This window comes from Phalacrocorax carbo, chromosome 17 (genome assembly GCF_963921805.1).
Source record: "Phalacrocorax carbo chromosome 17, bPhaCar2.1, whole genome shotgun sequence".
Taxonomy (NCBI): Eukaryota; Metazoa; Chordata; class Aves; order Suliformes; family Phalacrocoracidae; genus Phalacrocorax; species Phalacrocorax carbo.
Genome location: NC_087529.1, coordinates 8,824,959 through 8,849,285, shown reverse-complemented (window position 1 = coordinate 8,849,285; position 24,327 = coordinate 8,824,959). Strand labels below are relative to the sequence as shown.

The 24,327-nt window shown below is 41.5% G+C and overlaps 1 protein-coding gene across 13 annotated transcripts in view; it reads left to right on the top strand.

Annotated features, from left to right (window-relative positions):
- The window catches only part of CUX1 (cut like homeobox 1), a 283,380-nt gene that overhangs the window by 204,427 nt on the left and 54,626 nt on the right, over positions 1 to 24,327 (top strand). For 3 of the 13 annotated variants that reach the window (XM_064467854.1, XM_064467853.1, XM_064467855.1), the window contains exons 13-20: positions 622 to 670; positions 1,700 to 1,796; positions 2,888 to 3,559; positions 4,559 to 4,624; positions 5,987 to 6,088; positions 8,360 to 9,186; positions 10,635 to 10,800; positions 11,450 to 11,506. In XM_064467854.1, coding sequence (XP_064323924.1) covers positions 622 to 670; positions 1,700 to 1,796; positions 2,888 to 3,559; positions 4,559 to 4,624; positions 5,987 to 6,088; positions 8,360 to 9,186; positions 10,635 to 10,800; positions 11,450 to 11,506 — 2,036 coding nt within the window. The remainder of the gene's footprint in view (positions 1 to 621; positions 671 to 1,699; positions 1,797 to 2,887; positions 3,560 to 4,558; positions 4,625 to 5,986; positions 6,089 to 8,359; positions 9,187 to 10,634; positions 10,801 to 11,449; positions 11,507 to 24,327) is intronic. The other 10 variants (XM_064467860.1, XM_064467858.1, XM_064467856.1 and 7 more) reach the window with 6 other exon arrangements.

The window sequence follows — 24,327 nt, the reverse complement described above, 5'->3', positions numbered from 1 at the left end:
TTGACTGCTCGGTATTTATATAAAATATTGACAATGAGACTATCAGATTCTTCTCTTAATGTACTTATAAATATTTGGATCTTTCACATTTCTTAAGAAATATTGTGCCATTGTGTCTTCCCTTTGCCGTAGAGCTAGGAGGTTATTAAAATGAAAAACTGCCCTTTAGCCTGTAGCGTCTTGGTCGGGAAGATTATTTGTGCATATTTTCCTTGATATGTGAGCTGGTGTATATTATATAAAATACTGTAACTGTGGTGGTGATTCCCCCGTTTTGTTGCTTTGCTACAACTTTTTCATTCCCTTCAAGCTTCACAGATAAATTTATATCACTTCTGACAGCTTAAAATGTTATATCCTTATTAACCTTTAAATTTACGCTTTAAACTGGCCTGGTGGGATTGCATATGGAATGATTTAGATGACGCTCGAGAAAATTTTCTTATCCAGTAACTAGTTTGAATAGTTATTCTGTATTCATTATGAGGCTGTGTTACTGCAAGGAAAGTTGTTATCACTTGTGGTGTTGCTGGAGAGTAGGAAATGGTGAAGTAAATGCTCATTAGTGCAGTTGTTATGAAAAGAAGAAATAGAAAATAATTTTTTTTCTGCCTTCCACAGTATATTGAAATCCATGGAGTTCACACCATCTGAAAGCTCTGGTGCTCAGGTACTGAACCTACTTTTGTTTTCTTAATTACTTCAGCAGTTCAGTTAATTAACGCAAAATTTGTCTTGCAGTTCGTTGTGTTAGCATGGAGAATTTCCTGTTGATGTTGGGACATATGGGTTGATCGTTGTTTTCCTGATGTTTTCTTATGTAAAAAGCTGAACTGAACATTTTTTGCCTATTCCTTTTAAGTGGTCAAGGACAAAGAATGACGTTTCAGCTGTGCTGCAGTGGATAACCATAATGTTGTGAAGTTGAGTCTTTTAAAGATACTAGAGCCAGTGTACAGCTACGCTGAGATTTGCATGTTTCTTGTACTGACAGTATGCTGAGCAAGGATTTTAGCATTTTTATGTCTTTGTTAGCCTTGAAAATAATGTTCACAAGAGAAAACAAACCTTTGCGTACTGAAAAAGCAGGAGAAAGCTCTGCTATTCCAGCAAATTAATCTTACTTAAGTTTAAAGGTTATGAATGAAACTCCTGCTTCTGAAATCTGAACTGAATATCAATATCCTGGGATTCATTTTCAATATGTTTTTTTATGATCAAGGGTTAGATATTTAGTGGGAGATAAATGGCAGGTTTCTGTAACTGATTTTATTTTTGAACAAACCGTTTATGCTGAAACACAGCATTTCAAGGAAATGCTTAACTTGGGTTAGTTGACCTGGAAGAAATAATATAATCTTAACTCCTGTTTTAATCAGATTAAAAGAAGTCTACAGCTTTTAAATTGAAAGCTTGCCAGTACCATTTTAAAATAAGTAGGATTAAGAAAATGTTCCGTTACACGTTTCAAAATAACGCAGAATTGATGAATGATTTACAATTAAAATTAAACAGTGAATCTCTTCTATGGCTCACGTAGGAGCACTGAGTGATTCCTGCAAATATATGCATGGTGAATTCCCTAGCTGCGTTCATAGCAGAGACGAGCACTTGTTTTCTTCTTCTGAAATCCTTTTTAGTGCCTGAATGAGACTCTTAATGCTTTTAGAAACAAACCTCCCACTTTGATTTTCTTTAGGATGCATCTAAACCGCTGGAGGTGCTGCTGCTGGAGAAGAACCGCTCCTTGCAGTCTGAGAACGCCACACTGCGTATCACAAATAGTGACCTGAGTGGTAGGTTGACACGATTTTCAGCTATTCTGGTTTGTTTGCTGCCTTGTAGAGGGAGGGAGGGCTGAGTGAGAGATGAATGTCTGAGCTAGTGCATGGCAGACAGATTAAGAGGCAGCAGGAACACTGAATAATGTTTGATTTCTACAGTTTTATAGGCTGGATAATAAAATAAAACTTGGAGACCTCAGAGAGTCTTTAAAGGTTAGGAAAGAGAGGCATTACAAGATGTACCAAGTGGTAGCGTTTGAGGCTGTCTTCTGTTTTGGGAACAAATTCATCCGTGGCACCAGAAGTCTCTTCCCCCACACACAATGTTATGCAAAATGTTTGCATGTAGAACACAATAATCTTCCTGTCTGATATACTTAGATATACTACCAGCAGGTCAGCTTGGAAAAACAAAATACTTTCTTTTTAGCAAAGTGCGTTTGCCGTTTAGCTTTCCTAATGTGGGCTTTTTACATCTTGTGTGCACATTTTTTAAATGGCAAGTCATGGAATTTCCAGATACTTGAATGCTTATGGTTTTTGCAGCTGGAAGAAAGTTAAAAGTTGCCACTGGCCCTGGGATTACTGAATTCTGAAGCATTTTATGACTTTAACTGAGTGATCTTGGCGTATCCACCTAATGGTGATTCCTTTATTCAAATTGGTTTGTTCCAAAATGTAAATGTTTGCTGCATTTGGGTTCAGTCAGGTCCAATGAGTAATGCCTTGAATGAGAGACAACAAAGAGACTTGCTGTCTGTAACTGCATTTATTTTAAATGTATAACTGCACTTCATGTACTTGTTCTAGTTTTAATGTTTGTAAGGGGGATTCTCCAGGCTGCAACATACAAGAAAGGTGCAAACATGAAATGCATGTTGTTTGTTTTGGGGGCCTTGTTTGGCTTACTGAAATTTCAATTATGAAAAAAAAAAAAAAAGAAAACAAACCAAAAACAAAATGAAAACAAAAATCCCACCACCACTTCATTGGCCCTTGTAAATCTGCACTTTTTCCCTTTGCGGGGCAAACTTTGCATTTTTTTATCTTGGTTTTTCCCTCTTTGATCCCCCATAATGCATTATGTTTGACCTTCCTTGTAGGGTCAGCCAGGAGAAAAGGGAAAGACCAGCCTGAGAGTCAGCGTCCTGCAACCTTGCCGGCCTCCCCTCCTTCTCAGTTGCTCCGCAACACGGGGGAGCAGGCTTCCAATACTAATGGTACACACCAGTTCTCACCAACGGGTTTAAGTCAAGACTTTTTCAGCTCATCCCTGGCGAGCCCCAGCTTACCCCTGGCCTCCACAGGAAAATTTGCACTAAACTCTCTCCTCCAGCGACAGCTAATGCAGTCCTTCTACTCCAAGGCAATGCAGGAAGCAGGAAGCACAAGCATGATTTTTTCAACAGGTCCTTACAGCACAAACTCCATATCTTCCCAAAGTCCATTACAACAAAGTCCGGATGTAAATGGCATGGCCCCGTCTCCCAGCCAGTCAGAAAGTGCTGGGAGCATCTCTGAAGGCGAGGAGATAGACACAGCCGAAATTGCACGTCAGGTGAAAGAGCAATTGATCAAGCACAATATTGGACAGCGGATATTTGGACATTATGTGTTGGGACTGTCGCAAGGGTCTGTGAGTGAGATACTAGCCCGGCCAAAGCCATGGAATAAACTGACTGTCAGAGGCAAGGAACCATTTCATAAGATGAAGCAGTTCCTCTCGGATGAGCAGAACATCTTGGCGCTTCGCAGCATCCAGGGCAGACAAAGAGGTAAGCGCTTGCCGGCCGAGGGTCTCGCCCTATTTTCCTGTTAGTTACAAACGTTAAAAATTGGAAGCTTCGCTGTATGGGGCCGTTTGTGCGTTGCTGCTGGTTTCACCTGAATCAGATGTCAGGTACAGAAAGTACAGCTTTCTGACTCCGCTTTTCAGCACTCAAGCAGGTTAGTATCTTTGCTTGTGCTTTTTTTAGCCGCTGACTTGTGTTTGTCAGCGGGGGCAAGCAGCAGGGACACTTAGATCCCTCCCTTCCCAGTAGCTCCGTGTCAGAGCTAAATACACAGTGAAGAGGGTCAGTAGCTACTGAGGGTATCAGCCCTCAGAAATACTTGAAAAATTTTATTTAGGGTTGTTAATTGAGACCAGACTTTTGTTGTGTCTTGTGTGATTTTTTTTTTTTTCCCCAAAGTGTTTTGACAAAATATCATAGGTGATGCATGAGACGAGTAATTAAAAAACAATCCTAATTTAAAGCAGCTTTGGGTATTTAAGGCAGTGATTTTAAGAAACAGCATGCATTTCATTGTGATTCATCTTAAGCGAAGACTGAGATTTACATTTAGAGAAACTGAAAAGTAGGTTGTTTACAGTCAAGAAATATTGGAAAGGACAGGCAGGATTTTCCTAGATTTTGTTTAATTGAAAGTGCACACTGTTAGATTTATAATCTGTTCTTCCTTTTGATGATTGTACTTGAGGGGATTATCTGCCCATCTTTAACCTCTTCATTTTTGGTATCTCTAGACATTTATTTATATCTGTCTAATCTCCTTTCCGAACGTAGCTGTAATCTTTATTAACAAATCAGCCAGCCTTGCTTCTTCCAAAGTAGCCAGCTCCTCCAGCGCTCAGACAAAGGCTCGAGGGGGCGAGGAGAGCTCGAACCCTCGCACTCAGAGACAGGCTGCTAGCTTCTCATGTCACACAGCCCATGATGTCAGAGCAACCATCCCCTGATTGTTTTGTTCTTACCAAACTTGTTTTTCAACAGAGAATCCAGGCCAGAACCTGAACAGACTATTTCAGGAAGTACCGAAACGAAGAAATGGGTCTGAAGGTACGTCACAGGCAGGTGTTTTTCTTTGCAGTCAATACCTAGGAAGTGGAGTGTGCTTTAGCTGTGTGTTTCCTTAAAACTGTGCAGTTTGATTCTGGCCTGGAATCTGATAGAAAAACAGACAGTAAGTATAAAACAAACCATGGGTTAGACGAACACTTTGCTTGTTCTAATTCTGCTGCTGCTGTACTAACGTAACCCTGTTTGGATACTTTTTCCACTCCCAACATCACTGCGTATGCAGATCAAAAGAGATAAGTGATAGAAGTGGCTTTATAAAATCATCAGATCTATTGAAATGCTCTCTTTGCTATTTTTGTGATTTTGGAGGGAGAAAGTTGCATAATTACGTAGAATCCAACATCAGTCACATACAGCTTCTGCTCTAGATTGACTTCTTTCTTCTCATGGGGCTTATGTTGACAAATACCCTTTAATACGCTTTTAAATTAGTGTGATACTTATTTCAGTATGGTGTATGAAACAGACAACAGGATAAGTGCGCATCAGATCGATAAATTATCACTGAACAGAAAGTACGAACATTTTTCTTCTTTATAGATTAGTTGCAGATTTTTTCTTTTAGCAAGACGAGGAAGAAGGAAAAACAAAATCAGGTACCCAGAAAGTCTGCAGTTCTTTTGACTCCAGTCAGAAATTATCTAGCTCACTTATAAATTACAATCTCGTAATGAAAAATGCAGTTACGTGCAATAGCATTCAGAGTCATAGTTTTCCCTCCTTTTCTTCCCCTTAGTGGTTAAAAAACCAAAACCAAAACCAAACAATCACGTAATAGCTCTTAGCTGGAGAGTACTTCAAAAGGTATCTGCGCTTGAATAACTGTTTCTCTTAATGTATTAACCTCTAGAAAGTTAAAAATTATTTTTATCTAGTTACTTTTTAATTCTGTTTTGGGCTGAACGTTTTCTCATCCTACTTTGCCTAGCAGCTGATGCAGTTTTTAAGGTGATTCCTGACCTTATGTTTTTAGCTTTCTTCCTTTCCCCTCTGGTTCTTTTCCCTTCTTCCCTTCCTCTCCCCCTCCGAAACAAAGAAAAGGAAAGAAATAGATCTGTATGTGTTATCCTGGAAAAGGAATATACGACCCCTAGTTCTGCCTCTGATGATGTCAGTGTTCTCATCGTTCCAGTGCAGCTAGTGGGCAGGCTTTTGCACAGCAAGGATATTTTTCTTCTGTTAAGTGTGTTCTTGGTGTTATAATGTTGGTAAAGGTCCTATGTAAACTTTTGTCAGGTGATGCTGGTGGTTTATCAGTATATGCTGTCTGTCTTTGTGCTGAAAAACCAAACAAACAAATAAAAGCTTTCCTGGTGTCATTAGTTTTGTTTTCCTCTTCAGGTAACATAACCACAAGAATCCGAACCACAGAGACTGGCTCTGATGAAGCCATCAAATCCATTCTCGAACAAGCCAAAAGGGAGCTGCAAGTACAGAAAACAGGTATGGTCTCATTTTGTCTCTTGCTCCTTTTATTCCAGAATTTAATTAAAACAATTACCGTGAGCTTTCTGGTCAGTTAATTATATTCTTAAAACCTTGAATGTAGGTTTGAAGAGCTGCTCTTCTTTATTTTTTTTTATTTTTTCTTTGTTTAGTGGAGTTGTTTCCACCTATAAGGCAGCTCAAGTTAAGGTTACACGTGTCACGGCTTGGAGGGGTCTCTGCTCGGTGCTTTGCCTGCTGTGCTCTGCCCTCCTCCCAGGGGAGCAACACTGGGAGATTTCTAAACACCTTTTTTCCCAAGTGCAGAGCTCTGCCTTCTTCACACCACTCCAGACCTGCAGGCACTCACTTTGCAGGTTGAACCTACAAAATCCTTTCTTCTACCAGTTTATTCCCTGGAAAGGGAAAGACTCCTGCTTTCTCTTGTCTTGTCTCTAACTTGGGCCCCAGGGACACAACTGCATGGGAGAGGGAACTGAATGGATTTGGCGGGGTGAAGGTCATGATCTAGCCAGCAATTTCCAGTCACATAGTACCATCGTACTGTGGACATCATGTACTGAAATTACAGTATAGGCAAACTCAGTTCTAATTTTTAGATTACTTTATTTTTGGTAACAGAATGTATTCAGTGAATAAACTGGCAAATCCAAAAAGCATTTCCTTTCCCCAAAACGTCATTAGTTTAACATCTTAGTCCAAGATAAGTTTAATTTCTCATTGTATGCTGTCATGTAGTAAACATCTCTGTCTACTCCGTAGCCCTCCCAACTTTCCAGCACTGTTAAAGGGTGAACGCTGAAGTAGAGAGTACTGTGCATTACTTCTGTTTCGGTTTTTAAAGCAAATACTGATTTACAGTTTGGGATAGTTGTCTTTTAAATGAAAACTAAGCTAATCTCATGGCAAAATATAAAAGGCTAGTTAGTATATGATTTGAATAATATGACATTATACAAGTAATGATTACATTGAGGAAAAAATGTGGGTTGTGTGCAGGAAACAGCAAGCATGTTGTTCAATAGCATGTTTCAGCTGAGAATCTCAGACTTCCTTTCAAATATTAATTCAGTCTCAAAACTCCCTATGAAACCAGTAGATGAAACAGAAAATATCATCCCACTGTCTTTTTTCCCATTTCTTAGGTTTTCATGTGTTTTATAGTGTGTGACAGGAAGGAATGTAGGGAGGCAAATTTGGAAATGTGTTCAGATGAGGCATAATATTACTAGGATAATATGCAGCGTGTTTGAAATCTTTTTTCACTTTGAGGCCACTTCTTGCAGTGTGTGGGTTCCCTCTTACTATGTAGTGCTTCACTTTCCTCATTCTTTGTAGAATAGCTTTCAGAAGAATTGGTTTTCAAGCACTGGGGACCTCAGTGGAGGCTAACTTAAATGGAAACAGATACCATTGCAAAAACCTCCTGGCTCTGCAGAGATAATTCTACACACACGTTCCAATCTCTGCTCATCCCTGACCGCTGCAGCACAGCCACATGAGTCCTGGTTCACTGCTGAAATACTGGATTTAGGTGTTACCTCTTCTGAAGGCACCCATGGTTCCATTCTAGGGCTTTGGATAAGGCAGAGGGTGATGGCCAGGCATCAGCCTGATTTTTGTAGAGTTGTTTATTTCAGTGGTTGGGACCATGGAACAAGAAAACAGGAAGCAGGAGCTATTTAACTTGTCAAATGAAATAATGAAGTCTCTTACTAAAGTTCTTGCTTTGTTGTAATTTGTATGTTACATTTTTGGAGCTAAAAGGATTCACCTTATTTATATTGTAAGGGGGTATTAAAATAGTCTGTCCAGGTGAATGCAGCTGTGTTCAGTTTTGAGCGTGTGTTATGATTCATTTGTGGAGATAGAGAGACGTGAAATGTTAAATAACTTTGTAAATAGGACTGTAAAATGTTATTGAGCACTTGGGGTGGGGGAGGAAGAGGAGAAGGCTTGATTTTTCAAAGGCATTAATTTGCAAATTTTTAGAATGGTGGGTAACATGCGAGTAGTACTAGACTTCTGCAGTTGAGTCTGTGCGTGCAAATGTCCAGCACTTTGGCAACTATGAAAATTTTCCAGTGAAGAACTTTGTAAAACTTACCTTATTTTGAAAAGTGCAAATCTTTGCTTAGTGAAAACCCTTCCCTCCCATCCAGAAATGTATTGCAGCCCTTTTTCTGACAGGGAGATATTTACAGTAGCACGTGTTGAATATAAAGCATATTCCTCTGTTGCATTTAGTCTTTTGGTTGTTTTTCATAGCTGAGCCGGCTCAGCCGCCTTCTGCATCTAGCAGTGGCAATTCTGATGATGCTATTCGATCCATTCTGCAACAAGCCCGACGCGAAATGGAGGCACAGCAGGCTGCCCTTGAACCTGCCTTAAAAACACCACCTTTATCTCAAGCTGACATTTCTATCCTGTCCCCCAAACTAGTATCTACACCTGCAATGTCGTCGGTTTCCAGCTATTCTCCTTTGGCCATATCCCTGAAGAAACATTCATCTGTCACTGATTCCAGTATCTCTGCATTGCAGAACCTCTCTGGGCTCAAAAAGGAGCCTCAGGAGGCACCTGTTTTAGAGCTTCATGGAATAAGTGATTCTGCCCAGGGTATGTTGAGGCATGTTAAAAATGAGTTGGGACGTGGTGGTGTTTGGAAGGACCATTGGTGGAATACTGTGCAGCATGAGAGAAGAAATACAGCTCTTCCCGAAGATATAAAAGTTGAGGAAGCCAGTGGTGCAAAAGAAAAGGTCAGCAATCAGACTAGGCCAGATCGTAGCCAGCTCCAAGGACCATCTTCTTCAGAGTATTGGAAAGAGTGGCCAAACGCTGAATCTCCGTACTCCCAGAGTTCTGAATTGAGCATGACTGGGGCGAGTCGCAGTGAGACACCACAAAATAGCCCCCTCCCTTCATCCCCTATCGTGTCTTTGTCAAAGCCATCCAAACCTTCAGTTCCTCCACTGACACCCGAGCAGTATGAGATTTATATGTACCAGGAAGTGGATACGATAGAGCTAACGCGGCAGGTCAAAGAAAAGCTAGCAAAGAATGGCATCTGCCAAAGGATCTTTGGGGAAAAGGTAAAGAACTGGTTATCTCTTGTTCCACCAGTATTGTGAATGTGCGTTGTGCTCCTTACGTTGGTACAGAGCTCAGTTTAACGGAGGGGGATATGCCACGTATGTCTTGTAGAAAAATGTTTTTGCTTCGTATGTTAAGTATTTTAAAAATGAGCTCACAAAGGAAAGTATTAGTTTTCCTGTATTCTGTGAACTGCGTAGGTTTTTATACAAAGATTGGTTTCAGCCACTTGTAATTAGAAATGAGGCCCCTGAGTTTAGAAACATTGAAAGCTGAAGCAAACATTATTGAGACTCAATATTTCATGCTTAATGTAATGAATTCATGGAATATTTGAGTAATAACCGCTGTCAGGACTGGAGAGTCTCTGAATTTGTTGTAAGTGAAGATTATGGACACAAGAGCATTTTTCCCCCTTTTTTTTTTTTTTAATATTTGGAAATGTGCACAAGGGTATTTAAGCAAACACATGGAAAATCCCCTACCTCTCCTTAGGCTCGAGTCAAGAATTCACGGTCATTTCTTATACCTGGTGCTTGGTACCTTAGTGTGCTTTCAGACATTTTTGAGCAATGTTTGATTACAGATACGCAATGCACGATAAGGCTTTCTGAAGTTCTGACGTTGTGGGCCCTAAGTGTTGAACATGTGGGATTTCAGGAGGGTCCCCAACCACCAGAACACGCTTCCCAGGCTATAAGACGTGGTGGACGTCTGGTGTTTCTTCTTCCTATAAAGAATTGCATCAATATAATAGTATAATAGGAGCTGGCATCGTGCTATTACCTTTTCACTAAGATGTAAAATGAAAAGCCTGACCTCTTGGGGTCATTAAAGATGCCGTGGCAGCTTTCATTAAGTATGATTTTTAACCCCTGTACCTGTGCTGAATTCCAGGCAAGTAATTTCATTCTGCCTGTCTGAATTCCCCCTTTGCTGCAGTCGGCTGTATTCTTAAATATTTACTTATGTGGAGCAGCCGCTGCTACAGGTGAAAACACACATCGTTATAATTCATACCAAAAAAAAATCAACCAAATATAGGCCTAGTCTCAAAAGTCCCAATTATTTTTGTTTGAGAACAAAATACATGCCAATCATTTCCTGTTTTATCTGCCTGTGTGTGCCTGGACTCTGTGTTTTTCCTGTTAGAACTGATGGAACTATTTGACACAAAATATGAAAAGCATGCAAATCTCATGCCATCCTTTTGCCATTTGTGCTGCTGCTCCACTCCTGCAGGAAAAAACCCATGTTCCAGAAGGAAACCACGGCAGGAGAAAAGCATTTCCATCAATTACCTACCAATGTCATTTTGCAGTTTTACTAATTGTCCATATAAAAACAATTTGAGAGATGTAGCAGTAAAGGAAACCAAAGTGACTTAAATTACTCCCCTTTTCACATCAAATGTGTTAACGTGCCGTTCTTGGTTGCTTCACTTCAGGTATTGGGGCTGTCCCAAGGAAGTGTCAGTGACATGCTCTCCAGGCCAAAGCCATGGAGTAAATTGACCCAAAAAGGCCGAGAACCATTTATTCGTATGCAGCTCTGGTTGAATGGTGAGCTGGGACAGTGTGTCCTGCCTGCACAAGGGCAGCAACAAGGACAAGGTAATTAAAATTCCACTATGTTGTTTGAGTTGAGGAGGAGGAAATCTTTTTTTTTTTCTTTTTTTAAATTTGCAGTAAGCGAGACTTGCGCCCGGTGCTAGTCCAGGCGTTACTGGAAGTGGCAGCGTCCACCCTCGCAGCCCAGCTGGTCCCTAGGGGGGACGTGCTGGGAATGTTTACCAATGAAGCACTCGTTTATGGGTAATTGATAAGCAGCAGTTATCAAGTTCCTAATTAGGATGATATTATCTAGGCATGAATACGATAGGTAATTCAAAAAATTTTGGCCAAAGAGCTGGAAAATCTCGTGTGCTGTTTTCTAGGGTTGCATAGGGGATTGTTATTGTCCCTAGGAGAATATCGATTGCTTTCTCAGGAGCTGAGCTAGAAGAACTAAGCTTTAAAGGGGGAATGCTGTGTTGCAATTACACTTTTATTGTGGCTTTCTCTTACCCTAATACCTATTGATAGAGAAAGGCCAGGCTAGAGTTTGGCCTTGGTTGTACCCTTATAATGCCACTGACTTAAATGAGCAGCGTGCCCTTGCAGAGATAAGCGGTTTGCTATTTGTTGAGCCTGCTTACTGTTTAGTTTGTGGTTTGGCATCTCCTTTTATTGTTCCCTGATTTTCCTCTCCTCTCTTATCTAGTCCTTCACTCTGTGACATCATTACAGGATTCCCTACAGCAGGGATGTGCAAGCTCAGGTAATCAGCTGGTTTCAATGATTTGCTCTGAAATAATTCTCTGTGCTTTTGTTACGTTTCTTTTGCTTTGATGCCGAGAGGTTTCTTGCATTTTGTTGTATCATACAGGAGACCCTTCAATTTTTTTATTAACACAGTTAATTCCTCGTTCTCTCCTTGTTGCTATGGCAGATGTAGGGAGTACACATATTTAGCTGCATATATTAAGTAAAGAGGCTCTGTCTGATCTTGGAGATCATTGGCTCTGTAAGGTTTTTTTTTTTACCATAGTTCAGCTTATCAACTTGACATGTGACAATGGCTGTAAAACAAGCCTTTCGTTTGTAATGTGATCTACATACTCCAGCTGCCTTACTCGCTGGCGTATTTTTTTTTCCGCTTTCATTTGCACAAAATCTGCTTTGTTAATTTGAAGGTGGGGAAAAGACCATGTTATGTCTTTCTTTTTCAAGCTTTGTTAAATATTCCAAGCTGACCTTTTTTTCTCCCTCCCCCTACCGTTTGCAAAAAAGCAGATGCAGCAAAGATGAGTGTCAAAGAGAAGAGAATTGCTAAAGGTTTTATAAGATGGCCACAGTATAGGCAGGAGGCTGGAACAGAACAGCTGTGTTCCTGCTGTTAGATACCAAACTCTACCCACACAGACTTTTTACCAATGATACGCTTAACTGATGTAAACCACTTGGGCTGTTTTGTACTCTAGAAAAATACGTGTGCCCTGCTCTGTACTTATGGCCAGGGCCCTGTCGTGGAGAGCTATTGCGTTTCAGGATACAGAGAAGGATGGGTTGTGCTCTTTTTCCACCTTTCTGACATTCTGAAACACACTTTTTTCTGGAGCTTGCTGGGCTTATTCTGAATATCCCAACCAAAGAGATTTTTCTCTCTACTGAGAAACTGTTTTGCATTCTAAAAGATTTTACTAGAAGAAAATCCATTATGATATTCAGTCCACGTTTTTCTTAAGAACAGTTGAAAACGAATAGATAAAAGCAAAAAAAAAAAAATTGCCCCGGTGAAAACAAGCCATGTAAACAAAACCAAATGGGAAAAAATTATTTGCAATCATAGGGCTATTGTTACTTGTAGCCAAGCACTTAGCGAACATGGAAATTTCCTGTGACATTTTATGTGCTGCTGTTCCTTAAAAGCGTGCAGTGACTGCTTTTTTGTAGCATCAATACTATGTAAGAGTAACTGTTACAGTTACAAGCGCCAAAGACAGCATGGAAAATATGAGTAATTAATTGTAGCCATTTTAAGAGGAATTTGAAATCAGAGGAGCTGGGGCAAGGCTGCATTGTTATTGCTAATCATCATATTTATGACTAACTGTAATTATAAAAGATTGAAAGACAAGCCCATAGTATTAAAATCCGACCACCTTACGGATTCCCATGAGGATCGCTGGTAGCTGAAAGTGATTTCCTTCAGGAAGTTCAGTTTTGCTGCCGTGATATTCTGCTCCCCTCCCACACTCCCAATCTCGTTTGTCAGTTCCTGCCCTTGAGCTAATATTTTGTGAGGCGACACGTTCCTATCGGCTAATAAAATCATATTATTGGTGATCGCCCTCCTTCTTTCCTTAAAGCAGACTTACAAGTGAGAAAATGGGCTCGTGCCCTTTCTGATGATTAAAAATAAAACTCATGTACAAGATGTTCTTTTCTTGGCGCCTTTCTCTGTGTAAAGGAGTAAGGAAGGTTGTGACACCATGCAGAACAAAAGAGCAAAACCAAGTTATTTGAATGAGGAAGGGCAGTTTGGTAATTTTCTTTTATTAGCAGCTGTTCTGTAATTAAAAGCGCAGCAAACAGTTTGGAAAAGGTAATAATAATTATGCATTTGTGAAAGATCCTTCACTCCAGGGCAGGGAAAAAAAAAATAAAAAAGACGGCTCCAATTTTCTGGTCTTCTGAGACATTTCCCAGGAAAATCAAGGCAGAAAAGGTTGCCTACTTGTAATTTTAAAACAGAAATTAATCAGAACAATTTTGAAACGAGAAAAGGTCTGGAGCCTTTTCCATGTAATATAATTGGTTTGGAACTTGTTGAATGTATGAAGGGAAAGAAGTGAAATTAAACTAATACATTCAGTGGCTCCTGAGTGCTTTGCCAAGAAGGTCTTCAGTGTACAGAGTGTCAACATGTATAGCAACGTCTCAAACTTTTATTAGCTGTGAGTATTTTCATTACCTTTTGGCACTATTCTATCAAACTAACAAGATTTTCTGGATTTCTGACCCAGTTAGTTACACTTCTAGATCATGAGGTTTTGATTAACACCTCATTCATGAAAATCTGTTCTTTTGTCCAGTAATTTTCCATTGTCACACGTGGACAGATGAACCCATCAGTCTTTTATATGTGGGAATGTATGGATAAGCTTTATAGATAGATATATATATTGCTTAGTGATAGCGAAGAGAAGCCTGGCTTGTTTTTCTTCTTTAAAAGCTATATTTATGAATTTAAAAAAAAAAAAACAGTTTATACAGAAATGACAACCAGATATACATCTATCTTTTCTGCCTGTGACCTTTCATCAAGGCTTTTGTGATTTTGTGCAAGTTTCAGTGAATGTGTTTTACACAAAAATTATGTCTGTACCATAGGTGGTCAAAAAGAGTATCACTGTGCCTTTTCTAACATTTTTTCTTTGTGTATTTCTTTCCACCTAAATGCTCTAATGCCCTTGGGTAAATCTGCCTTTTTTAATGATTTATGTGTCAAAAGCACGGACCAAATCACATGGAAAAAAAAGTAGAATTAGTGTCACCCAACTGCATCAGCATTTTTTCATGATGAATTTGGCCCTTATTTAGTGCCATTACTGATGATCAGAGCTGGGCTGGGTTGGGACAGTAGCCATGTGCCGAAAGAAGGTTTATGTGCTTGGATATTTTCCTAAATACTCGGACTGTATACGGCTCTTATTAGTTTGTGTTATTTTGGGGGTCTCGTGTCTTTACTGAGCATCTTTGTGACATTAAGACAAAGTTTCTTTTTTGGTGCTGTTGATTTCCTAGCTACTCCCAGGAAAGATGAATTTTGATTCACTTTTGTATTTATCCTCTGTGAAGGACGTATACTCTCTATATACTACATTAAAGACTTGCAAATACTCAGTGGGAAAAAGACGTGCCTTTTTGGTATGTGTTTCTGTAAGGGTCGTCTTATGACCTAATGTGGAAATGTTCATTTGCCGATACAGCTGCGGGTGATCTCAGGGGATTTTGAATTTCCCTTTTGTTTGTCTTCCTTTCTGGGTATCATCCATCATTCCTAACCTCATGCTGCTTAGCAATAGTAACACTCATGGGAGTTGAAGAAAGGATTATAGCAGCATAAAATGGGGAGCTAATTAGAGCTTGTTTCAAAATCAGAATCTAGCTTGAGATAATTGCATATTATCTGGTGATTTAAAAACCCAAGATCTACTGTATTTAGATCAACTGAAATATGCATAAAAGCTTTATTTTCACAATAAAACATTTGTAGCAACAGGGAGATTACTTCTTATCATCCCTTGGGAAAGAAAATCTGAAAAAAAATCAGAATGCAATCTGTGGTTTACTGTAGTTATGATATTAACAGGCATACTGTGGAATGATGACAAACCCAGGTATCTGTTATATTTTTATTTACGTAATACATATTCCTGTAGTATTTTTCAGTACAGAAGCTGCTCAGCGGGCAGGTAGTCAGCTGTGTGCTGGGTAGATCTTCCCATTTACCTACTAACAGAAGGATGCTGTCACACTGACTGCGCTGAGAGGAGCCAAGCGGGGAGAGAGTATATTTCGGGCTTGCAATCCATATGCAGGATTGCCATCCTGATGTGCTTACGGGAAGAGCTCACTGGCCACATGGTGGCAAGGGAGACACTCTTACCCCCAGTTTCTCCATGGTTCATGATTATTTCTTTCACTGTACTGTTTTGTTCTGAACGGGCAGAGCTGTCTGAGATGGTGCTCCAGAGCACAACTAGGATCAGCACGGGGAGACCTGGATCCTTAGTACCTTGGAATTGTGTCATACCAAATTTGAGCTATCAAAAAGAAGAGAGAGATTGTCTTGCAGTCATTTGCTGGCATTCCGGGTTAATAAAATTGTATGACGTGAAATGTTTGCGGTTAATGTAGTCTATAAAATGGGAGAGACGGGAGGTCACGTGGCTTTTAATAGCTGAGTAGTTGGACTGCAAGAATTCCTTGCATAGGTGGTTTGTGTTTGAGGACCGATTTTAGAGTCTTTGCCTTTGGCTGAGAGGGCTGTCTCCTTTTGTGCTAGGTGCAAATGCACTTTTAAAGTTTGGAGCTCAACAACTAAGTCAGCCCAAGAGTTACCTTCATGCTAATCCTGAAGCACACTGGCGCGTCTTGGTGAAGCTTCCACATTCTTTGTGTGTGGCTTGGGATTGCGGCTCTGAAGCAGTTGGCTGTGGCTGTCTTGATTTCAAACCATAGGATATCAGTTGGCTCCTCATAAGGGCAGCTGTTGTAGTCTGTCTGTAATGTGTGTGATCGTATTCTGTGCCATTTCCCTGACATTTGGACCATGAAAACCTTCCTGGCAGCCTTTCTGGTATCAATAAAGCTGGGAGAATCGCTGTCAAGGCACCTTACTGGGACCTTGGGGATACAGCGTGAAGTCAGTGTTTCAAGTTCGTTCTTAATATATAAAGTTGGCTATCGCTGCTAGCCATCACCTGGTCATTTCTGCCTCTCGCCTCAGTCTGTCCTCCCCAGGCTGTCTTGCATGGCTGTAGTCCTTTGTCCGTCAGCGATGCTTTGCAAATAGTTGGTATTTGTAGAGAAATTCCTGTCCCAGTTGTGTTCTTTTCTGTCCATTGAACCACCCAGTGATTAAACTTGCAGAAGATTACTCCATCCTCATTGTGGACATATCTTTACTGTTATAAAAGTGCTAAAGTAAAATATATAATCATAGAGTGAACACTATTTTCCAGGCAGATATTCCTTGCGGCTGAATTACAATGACAAAGAACCAACACGCTTTTCATATTAACATGGCAAAGAGGAGACTCATGCTGGATTCTGAAGACAAATTTAATTCACTCTGAAGTGTGGTTATGGGTTCATAGCATTCGTTTTGGAGAAGTTACCCAGTGAAGTTGCAGCTATGTTTTATTTCTGTGGTTAATTTGGGAATGCGGGTCCTTTATGCTCACTCCCCTTTGGTGTGTGGGAAAAGGTCTCCAAGCAGGGGCTCGTGTGCAGCTCTGCAGTAGCATTTAGCCAGGCACACTAATGCCTCATTCTCAAAGTCTTAATTTTTAAAAATTAGAAGTAATGAATGAATATATTTTTAAGCTGTATGAAAATAAGAAACTTTCCTGACCATTATTGCCACTACGCTTCTCAGGTAGTGTATAGGAGTACCAGTTAGCGTAAGAGTTGCTACAAAGTGGGTGTATTTTTGTGACTGTGTGCTTCCACTGTAACTTCAGCATCAATCTGAGCATGGAACTTCCTTGCGCTCTCTTCAGGCCTTGTTTAAAAGAAACCATGGCTGTTGAATATTAGAGTTCCATAAATTGCACTCTTCAGCATTTCATTACTTATTACCTCATTTCATTAATTACCAAGCATTCTCTTTTCCCTCTGCTTGTGCATTTGGAGATGAGCAGCCTCCTTTGGGGAGGGGGCCCACATTACCTCCCCTCCCTGCTTCCAGGCACAGGGGGCTTCTCCTGCCAGCTGCTCACCTCAGAGGAGCTGGGTGGAAAATCATGAGCTGATACGTTAGAAGGCCAAATATAAAAATAACTGGAGCAGCACTGAAACGACTGAAACGCGAGCAAGGCCGTCGCAGTCGTGCCCACGGCGTGGGAAGGCCAGGCAGCTCCGGGGAGGGGGTGTCAGGAGCCGGGGTGATGGCCGGGATCTGTCCCCTGTGGGCTGGCAGCTGCAGAAGGGGTCGGAAAGGCTCTTCTCCAAAGGGAGCGGATATTTTTCTGTTGGTAATAGGAGGCTCTGGCAGCTGGCAGAAGCTCATGTTGGTCTTCTGGTTGCTTGTGGGAAAAGGAGGGGGCTGCAGGCCCAGCCCCCGTGGCCACGTGGCTGCCACCGGTGAGATGGAGACAGCCATCACGCCGTCAGCCATCCCGGGCAACAGCCCAACCGCTGCTCAGCAGATCACAAAATGTTCCTCCGCTGGATGAAAATTACCTTGCTTTCAATTCAAAGAACAGATAATAGGCTGTTTTCCTCCCAAAATACTGGAAAAAAGGTGTGCTAGCACTGAACACCATGCGAGTTGTTATTCCCATCTTATAATGGGGATGGAGCTACAAGGCAGCAGTCTTCTCCAGCAAGTACCTCTGAAACAGGGAAATAAACAGCCTGTTAGACTCTAACAATGAAATCCTCTTCTGATTTGAGAGTTACATATTACTTGATAGCAAATAATTCCCAAGTAGGGGAAAAAAAAAAGAAAATTACCAGAAAATTAATATCTTCTAAGTTACCTTGTAGCCTGACGTTCGCATTAGGGTAGGAGGAAAACTGATGACTTTGTCTCACCCAATTTGATGGGTATTGGAGGTTTTTAAATTTGCTAGCAGCCATCCAGAGAAACGGCAAATGAAAAAATCCAGTGATTATTTTAAATCTGATGAGAAACACAAAAGCAAAGTGGATTTGAGATCAAATTTAAATAAAAGTGAAAATAGAAAAATATCCAATTAAAAAGCCGAATGAAAGGAGAAAATGTAATGACAAGAAACGTAAAATAGGGCTGATAGTACATGTCCCATATTTATACTTGTCAAAGATAGCGCTGAGAGCAACTTGCAAGATACGTGTTTCTTTGGCTGTATCTGTGATGCCCTATAGCGGGGTTGAAAAGAGTGATTGTTCCCCAGAATAGTTTGGGCACTGTTTGATACTATTTATTGGCAAAACCTGAGCTTGACAAAATACCCCCATGTTGCTGTCAGTGCTCGGGGTCTCTCCACTGAGCCCATCCCAGGGCAACAAGCTGCTTTGGAGAGTAACGTCCCCGCGAGGTGTTCTCACCAGCTCTCCTCGCGGGAAGCCCGGCCCCGCTGCAGAGCCTGGCCAAAACACCCTTCTCTGTCGGGTGGCGTGAGATCGTCCCCTCCGGCGTCTTCTCCTGAGACATCCCCCTTTCCTTTTTGCTTGCCGAAGGGAGGCTGGGCTGGGTGCAGAGACAGGAGCTGCCCCCGCCGGCTCCTCTCCGCCGGGGTGGCACAGGTGAAGGAGGTGTGAGAGCAGCTGAGTGTAGCCACGGTTGTGTTTTATGTCTGTTTCTCTCTTTTGCCCCTCTGGAACTTGGGTCCTAAAAATAGCGCAAGTTTGAACTGGCAGATGTTTCATTTGTCCTTTCCGAGAGGACCAAAATTAGCCTCTCATTTGGCACCTAAATAAAGCAGCTTAACTGCCTTTATGCGAACTTTGCAATTACTGTCTATTGAAGTTGCATCGTTTTGTTGTGTTTGGTGGGGAAGGGTGCTATGTAAGCAACACCGGCACCTAAAAAGCCACCAGGCCTTGACAGAGCAAGGGTGAATAAGAACCAGCCAAATTGTTTTGTTTGGGGGTTTTGGTTTGTTGGGGTTTTTTTGGTGGTGCGTTTTGTTTGGGGTTTGTGTTTTGGTGGTTTTTTTTTTACTTTTTCTAATCTGAGGCAGGTGGTTTTTTCCCTAATGAAGGTCTCATTTTAAAAAAAAAGAAAAAAATGGCAAAAGTAACTTGGAAATGCTCAGAGAGCTGTCTATTGCAAAGGTAAAAAAAAAAAATCTAATAAAAGGACAGCAACGGTTTCACTAATTTTCAGAGAAAAATCTGCACAGAATGCCTGAAGCTGGGTTAGCAGTGGGACTCCCCAGGGGCAACAGAAAGATGTTATAATCAATTACCACATCATAACACTGATGTATGATAATTACTGAGTGTTCCTCCTGAGATAGTGCAGCATTTGGCTGGGATGCGGCTCTTTCATGGTCCACTGCCTGATTAATATGCAAATAATAGGCTGATTGCATGATGAATGCAGAAAATGAGTTCGCTGATAACGTGAGCACCGAAGCGGGAAGATGATAAATTACTTTTACTGACTGTCCTACATTAAGTACCCTTTCTCAACAATTTTATCACAAATTAAGTAAAGCAGTATGGAGAGATTATGAGGATGTGTAAAATAATGTACCTTAATAGCTTTTATAATATTGTTGCGTACAATGTAAATGTCATTTTGTTTCAGTACTTTAGCCTGTACTCCTCCCGAAGAGGAGTGCATTTAGTAAAGCAATGTTCAGGGTCACTCTTCTTCGACTGCTTTCTTCTAAGACGAAGAACAACCCACTGTGCCGCGGATGTTACATAGGACTTCTCTATTGGGGAAGGCAGGCAGTCATTAGCCTTGGATCCGTCCCATATGTATCTTGCCCATAGCAAATGAATGTCCACATTGTTTAGGGGGGGAGATATATTTAAATGCAGTACACAGTGCACATATGCATTCTGCTTCATACTCTTGTCTGGAGCAGAGGCGAGGTTAAAATCTCAAAGGAGGAAGTAGAAATACCTTCACACTCAGGCTTATGTCAGAGGAGGCCAACAAACAGTCATAAACATGGTAACACGTTAGTCTCTAATCACAAGGTCAGCAAGTCAACAAAGACACCATAAACTGCAGCAGAACCTCTAAAAGCTTTAACTCGGTTTTCCAAAAGGTATTGTGCATGCATTTATTTTGATTATACTGAGAGTACAACTATGTGGCGTTGTGGCACCTTGATTGATTGCTCTCGTGACATATTTGTTTTAATATTCAGAAAATCCTTAATAAAGTTTCTGCACACAAGCTGTTTTAATAATAAGGTTATTGAAAATATTTTCCAGCAGTTATTTCTAAATATTGACTTCTGACTGAGTTACGGAAACACAGAAAAATCTGAATATTAAATAAAGATTAGCAGAATGGAGCAATGTTTTTTAAGGCAGCCATGATTTTGCCATTAATCACCTAATTTAAAACCTGAATTCTGTTCAGAAGGGATTTTTTAATTGTTTAAAGGTGATATGTAGAAACAAAAAATTGTCATTCAGCACTCTTCAATGCAGAGACCCTACTTTTGGCTCGAGAAGCTGTGCATGAGCAGGTCGGCATTTGAGGAGATTCTCCCTACGTGCTTGCTGTGTTGTTTACCTTTTCCGTAGACATCCACTTCTGGTCAATGAGACTGGGAGAGGGTTTTGCTGACCTGAGCATCGCTCTGATGTTTCCAGGTGTGTCTCTACATCTAGCAAAAATAATTCTAAAGTTCCTTTTGTTTCCCTTTCATTTGTTGTAAAATAATGCTTAAAATCACGGCTACATAGAGACCTCGTGTTTCCCTATAGGTGTTTCAAAAGTGTCCTTTAACGCTACTTATATGAGAGTTTTATCAGGTGGTGCAGTTTCGTCGGGGTTGGCGTGTCTGTTCCAAAGTCTGATAGATCTCACTGCAACTTTTCATTTTAATTAACTCCAGTTTTATCTTTCTGCATGAGATTCTGGACATCCTGGATGTTCAGACTGCCCTTCCATAGCAACCCGTACTCCCCATCCAAGCCCATGCGCGCTACAGCAGGGTACCAAGTCCTCCTAACTACAGCCAAGTACCAGAGTCCTCCTAACTCAGTAAAAGTTTGATGGTTTGAGTTTGTGCAGCCTTACAGTTGTCCATCTCCCTGCGAGGTTGCTGAGCCGTTCCTCCTGTGTGAGTACCTGGACTGGCCTCCCCGCACCCAGGTGCAGCACGGTGCATGTACGGTGCAGAACAGAACTTTTCAGCTATTGAGGCATTTTGCACTAGTGGGGCACAAAACACCTCTCGGGGAGCGATAAGGCACTTGCTGATTGAACGTGTGGGCTTGAGGGATTTGTATAAGGGGCTGCAAGCGTTCACCAGCCAGGGCATTCAGTGATACCTTCCTGCAGCGGCCAGAGAAAAAGAGGTGAGACCCAGGCGATGGCATTGGCGTCCTCCACGTGGCAAAGGCTTTGGAGGAGGCAGGTGCAGGGAGAAAGATCAGACCCGATCGAAGGTTGTGCGCTGAGCAGTCCCCTGCCCTGGTTCCTTGCGGCATCCTGTCCAGAGGGAGCAGGCATAGATCATGCAGGAGCTAGACATGCCTCTGCTTGGTTATAAAGTTGGTTGGATGGCCCTGGGCACAGGGTGTTCTTCAGTTGTCGTTCCGCAAGCAACACTGAAATCACAAGGCTGCCCCAGGACTTTCCTCATTATGCTAACACTGGGGCTGGCATAAAAAAAACATCCTTCTGCAGATGGGCTTGCACTGCAGATGGGATCAGGAAAGAGGCCCAGACTCCTGTTCTTAATCCCTTCACCCACACTGTTGCAGGTATGTGGCGGTGGGTGGCTGTGTTTCAAATCTGGTGCACAGATTTGATTCTCTTGTGGTTCAGTGTCAGGCAAAAATGGAGGTGAAGGGTGGAGCCAGGACAGGAATACCTTAAACTGGTACTGATGCCAGTTCTTGGCTATGAGAAGTTGCAGTCTTAATCTAGGTTTGGGGGCAATAGTGGGATTTCCAAGACTGTCTGAGGCATTTGTGGTTGTGCTTTCATTGAAAGGAGAATTGGTTGCCTGACCACTTTAAGTGCTTTTAAATGTCCAGCTGTAAATCTCTCTCCATGAGTCTATTGCCAGCTCCGATCTTATTTGCACTTTTCTGAATTTCATTTGATTTCTCCAGCTCCTTCTGGTTTCTAGGGTGGCTGAAAACATACTTTTTAAATACAAGTGCAAAGCTAACATAATTATTGAAAATGCAGCATAAAATTGCGGCAAAACGTTGTAATTCTTTAACAATATTCAGAAGCAGGTTTTTTTCAGGTACTTCTAACATTTACCTTCATCATTCAGATAGTTTTAAGTGCTCCATCATCTAACATACACTCATATGCAGAATGGGGACCTTTATTTTTAGTATTGCCCCAGTAATCTCAGAGTTAACCAAAGCTGGTTTCCTCCCCTTTCAGTGCAGACACGCACACATCTGCACACTTTCCTAAAGGGGTTTTCTTTGATCCCTCCCCCACTTCCACATAAAATTTCCCTCTCAGCCAAGACCCAAAATAACATTTTCCCCAGAGTTATAATATTTGCAAAAGAAACAAACAAAATCTCCACGGTTATAGTGGAAATCTATAATTGTAACTATACCAAGCACTTGCAACTATAACGGCACGTACCTACATGCTGTACATCATTATATGTGCGCACTGTAGGGAGGTTTGTGTACTCCCTACATATAACTGTGGGAGTTCATAACTGTAGGGAGGATCGTATTTTCATAAGCCACATTAATTTGCAAATTGTGAATAGGCAAGGTTCACTCAAAGTAAATCCACCAGAACGACTACCTGTGAGGAAGCGTTCAGCTTTCACAGGTATTTTCTTCTAATTAGTCAGAAGAGGGACGTATGGCAGTGCTGCTCCACAAACGCGCTCCACCACTGTTGGCGAGGGGGGTTGTTACGGTGCTTTAGAAGATCCTGCAAAAAAGCTGTTACTAAAGGAAAATTAGGTGGAGGGTCGGAGAGCAAAAATCTCTCCCTGAAATTTTCAGACCCTGGGAAACAGAGTGACGTGTTTGTCCCGAGGATGTTGCCGTTGATCAGCTGCGTGATCAGGTCCTGATTCTCGGGGCAGCACACCCTGGTTTTTGGTCTACAAATTGCATAGAATGGGCAGCATAATCATCAGGAGGAAACAGAAACTAATCCAGTCCCAGTATGAGACACTTTGATCTCAGGCAACCTGCCAGGTCTGTTGTTGTCCATTAAGTCATCTGCACGAGGAGGTAAATGCAGGCCCTGAAGTAGCAAATGCTCTTTTAAGAGGTTGCCGAGAAATCTTCTGTCCACATTTGTCTGCTTTCATCTTCCGTACTAATTCGCCGTAACGGGAATGAGCAGAGCACGGGATGCTTCGTTGCCTCCCTGCTCCGCTGTGCGCAGGACGTGGCGACTCTCGTTGTTCCTCAATAAGGAACTTTGAATTTGACTAGTTTGGCAAAGACCCGAAGCCTGAGCTTTGGACATTACGAAAAGTGGTGCATCAAACCAGGCGCCAGTTAAATCATGTTTGGGTTCTTGTCGGAATGTCACAGAGTACCCTGTCATTTTGTTTTAGCAACTTGTCCTTCCAAATGCGCAGTTCGCCTTATGGCATGCCAGCAGTAAAAATGTCACTTACAATAATTACTTTTTGGTGAAAATGCTTGCTGACTTCCTACCTTCAAGCTGTTTTTTACACAGTGGGGAGATAATAAGAAATGACTTTATCCTGACTGCTCAAATGAACACTAAATGGAATTTAGGTTATTATTACTGCAGATAGAGGACTGTGTATTGAAATTTAAATAGTGGATCAGATAAACTACAGAGATTTGTCTCTGAAAATTATAGTGGATCTGCTTTTTCAATCCACTTTGAAACTTAAGGCAGCTGTTGTCTGCCTGCTGTCTTTAGAATATAGTATTTTTCATAATCCTTTTAGAGGCCTCTGAATACCTTTGGTGTTTTGCATGGTCTTCCCCATCTTCTCCATGTTCTGTACCTCGTTCCCCGTGAGCCCTTTTGCAGCTTATTAGCTAAGCTTGTGTTTGCAACGAAGGCTGGGCAGTCTATTCTCACAGCAGTTCCCGAGCTGCAGAAGCACAGTGTGCTCTTTATAGGCAGGCGAGTATGCTGGGAGGAGAGGCTCGGTACGTTGAGCTCCTGTTTTGTGCTTGCAAATTCAGGTGCTTTTGTTCGAGTCG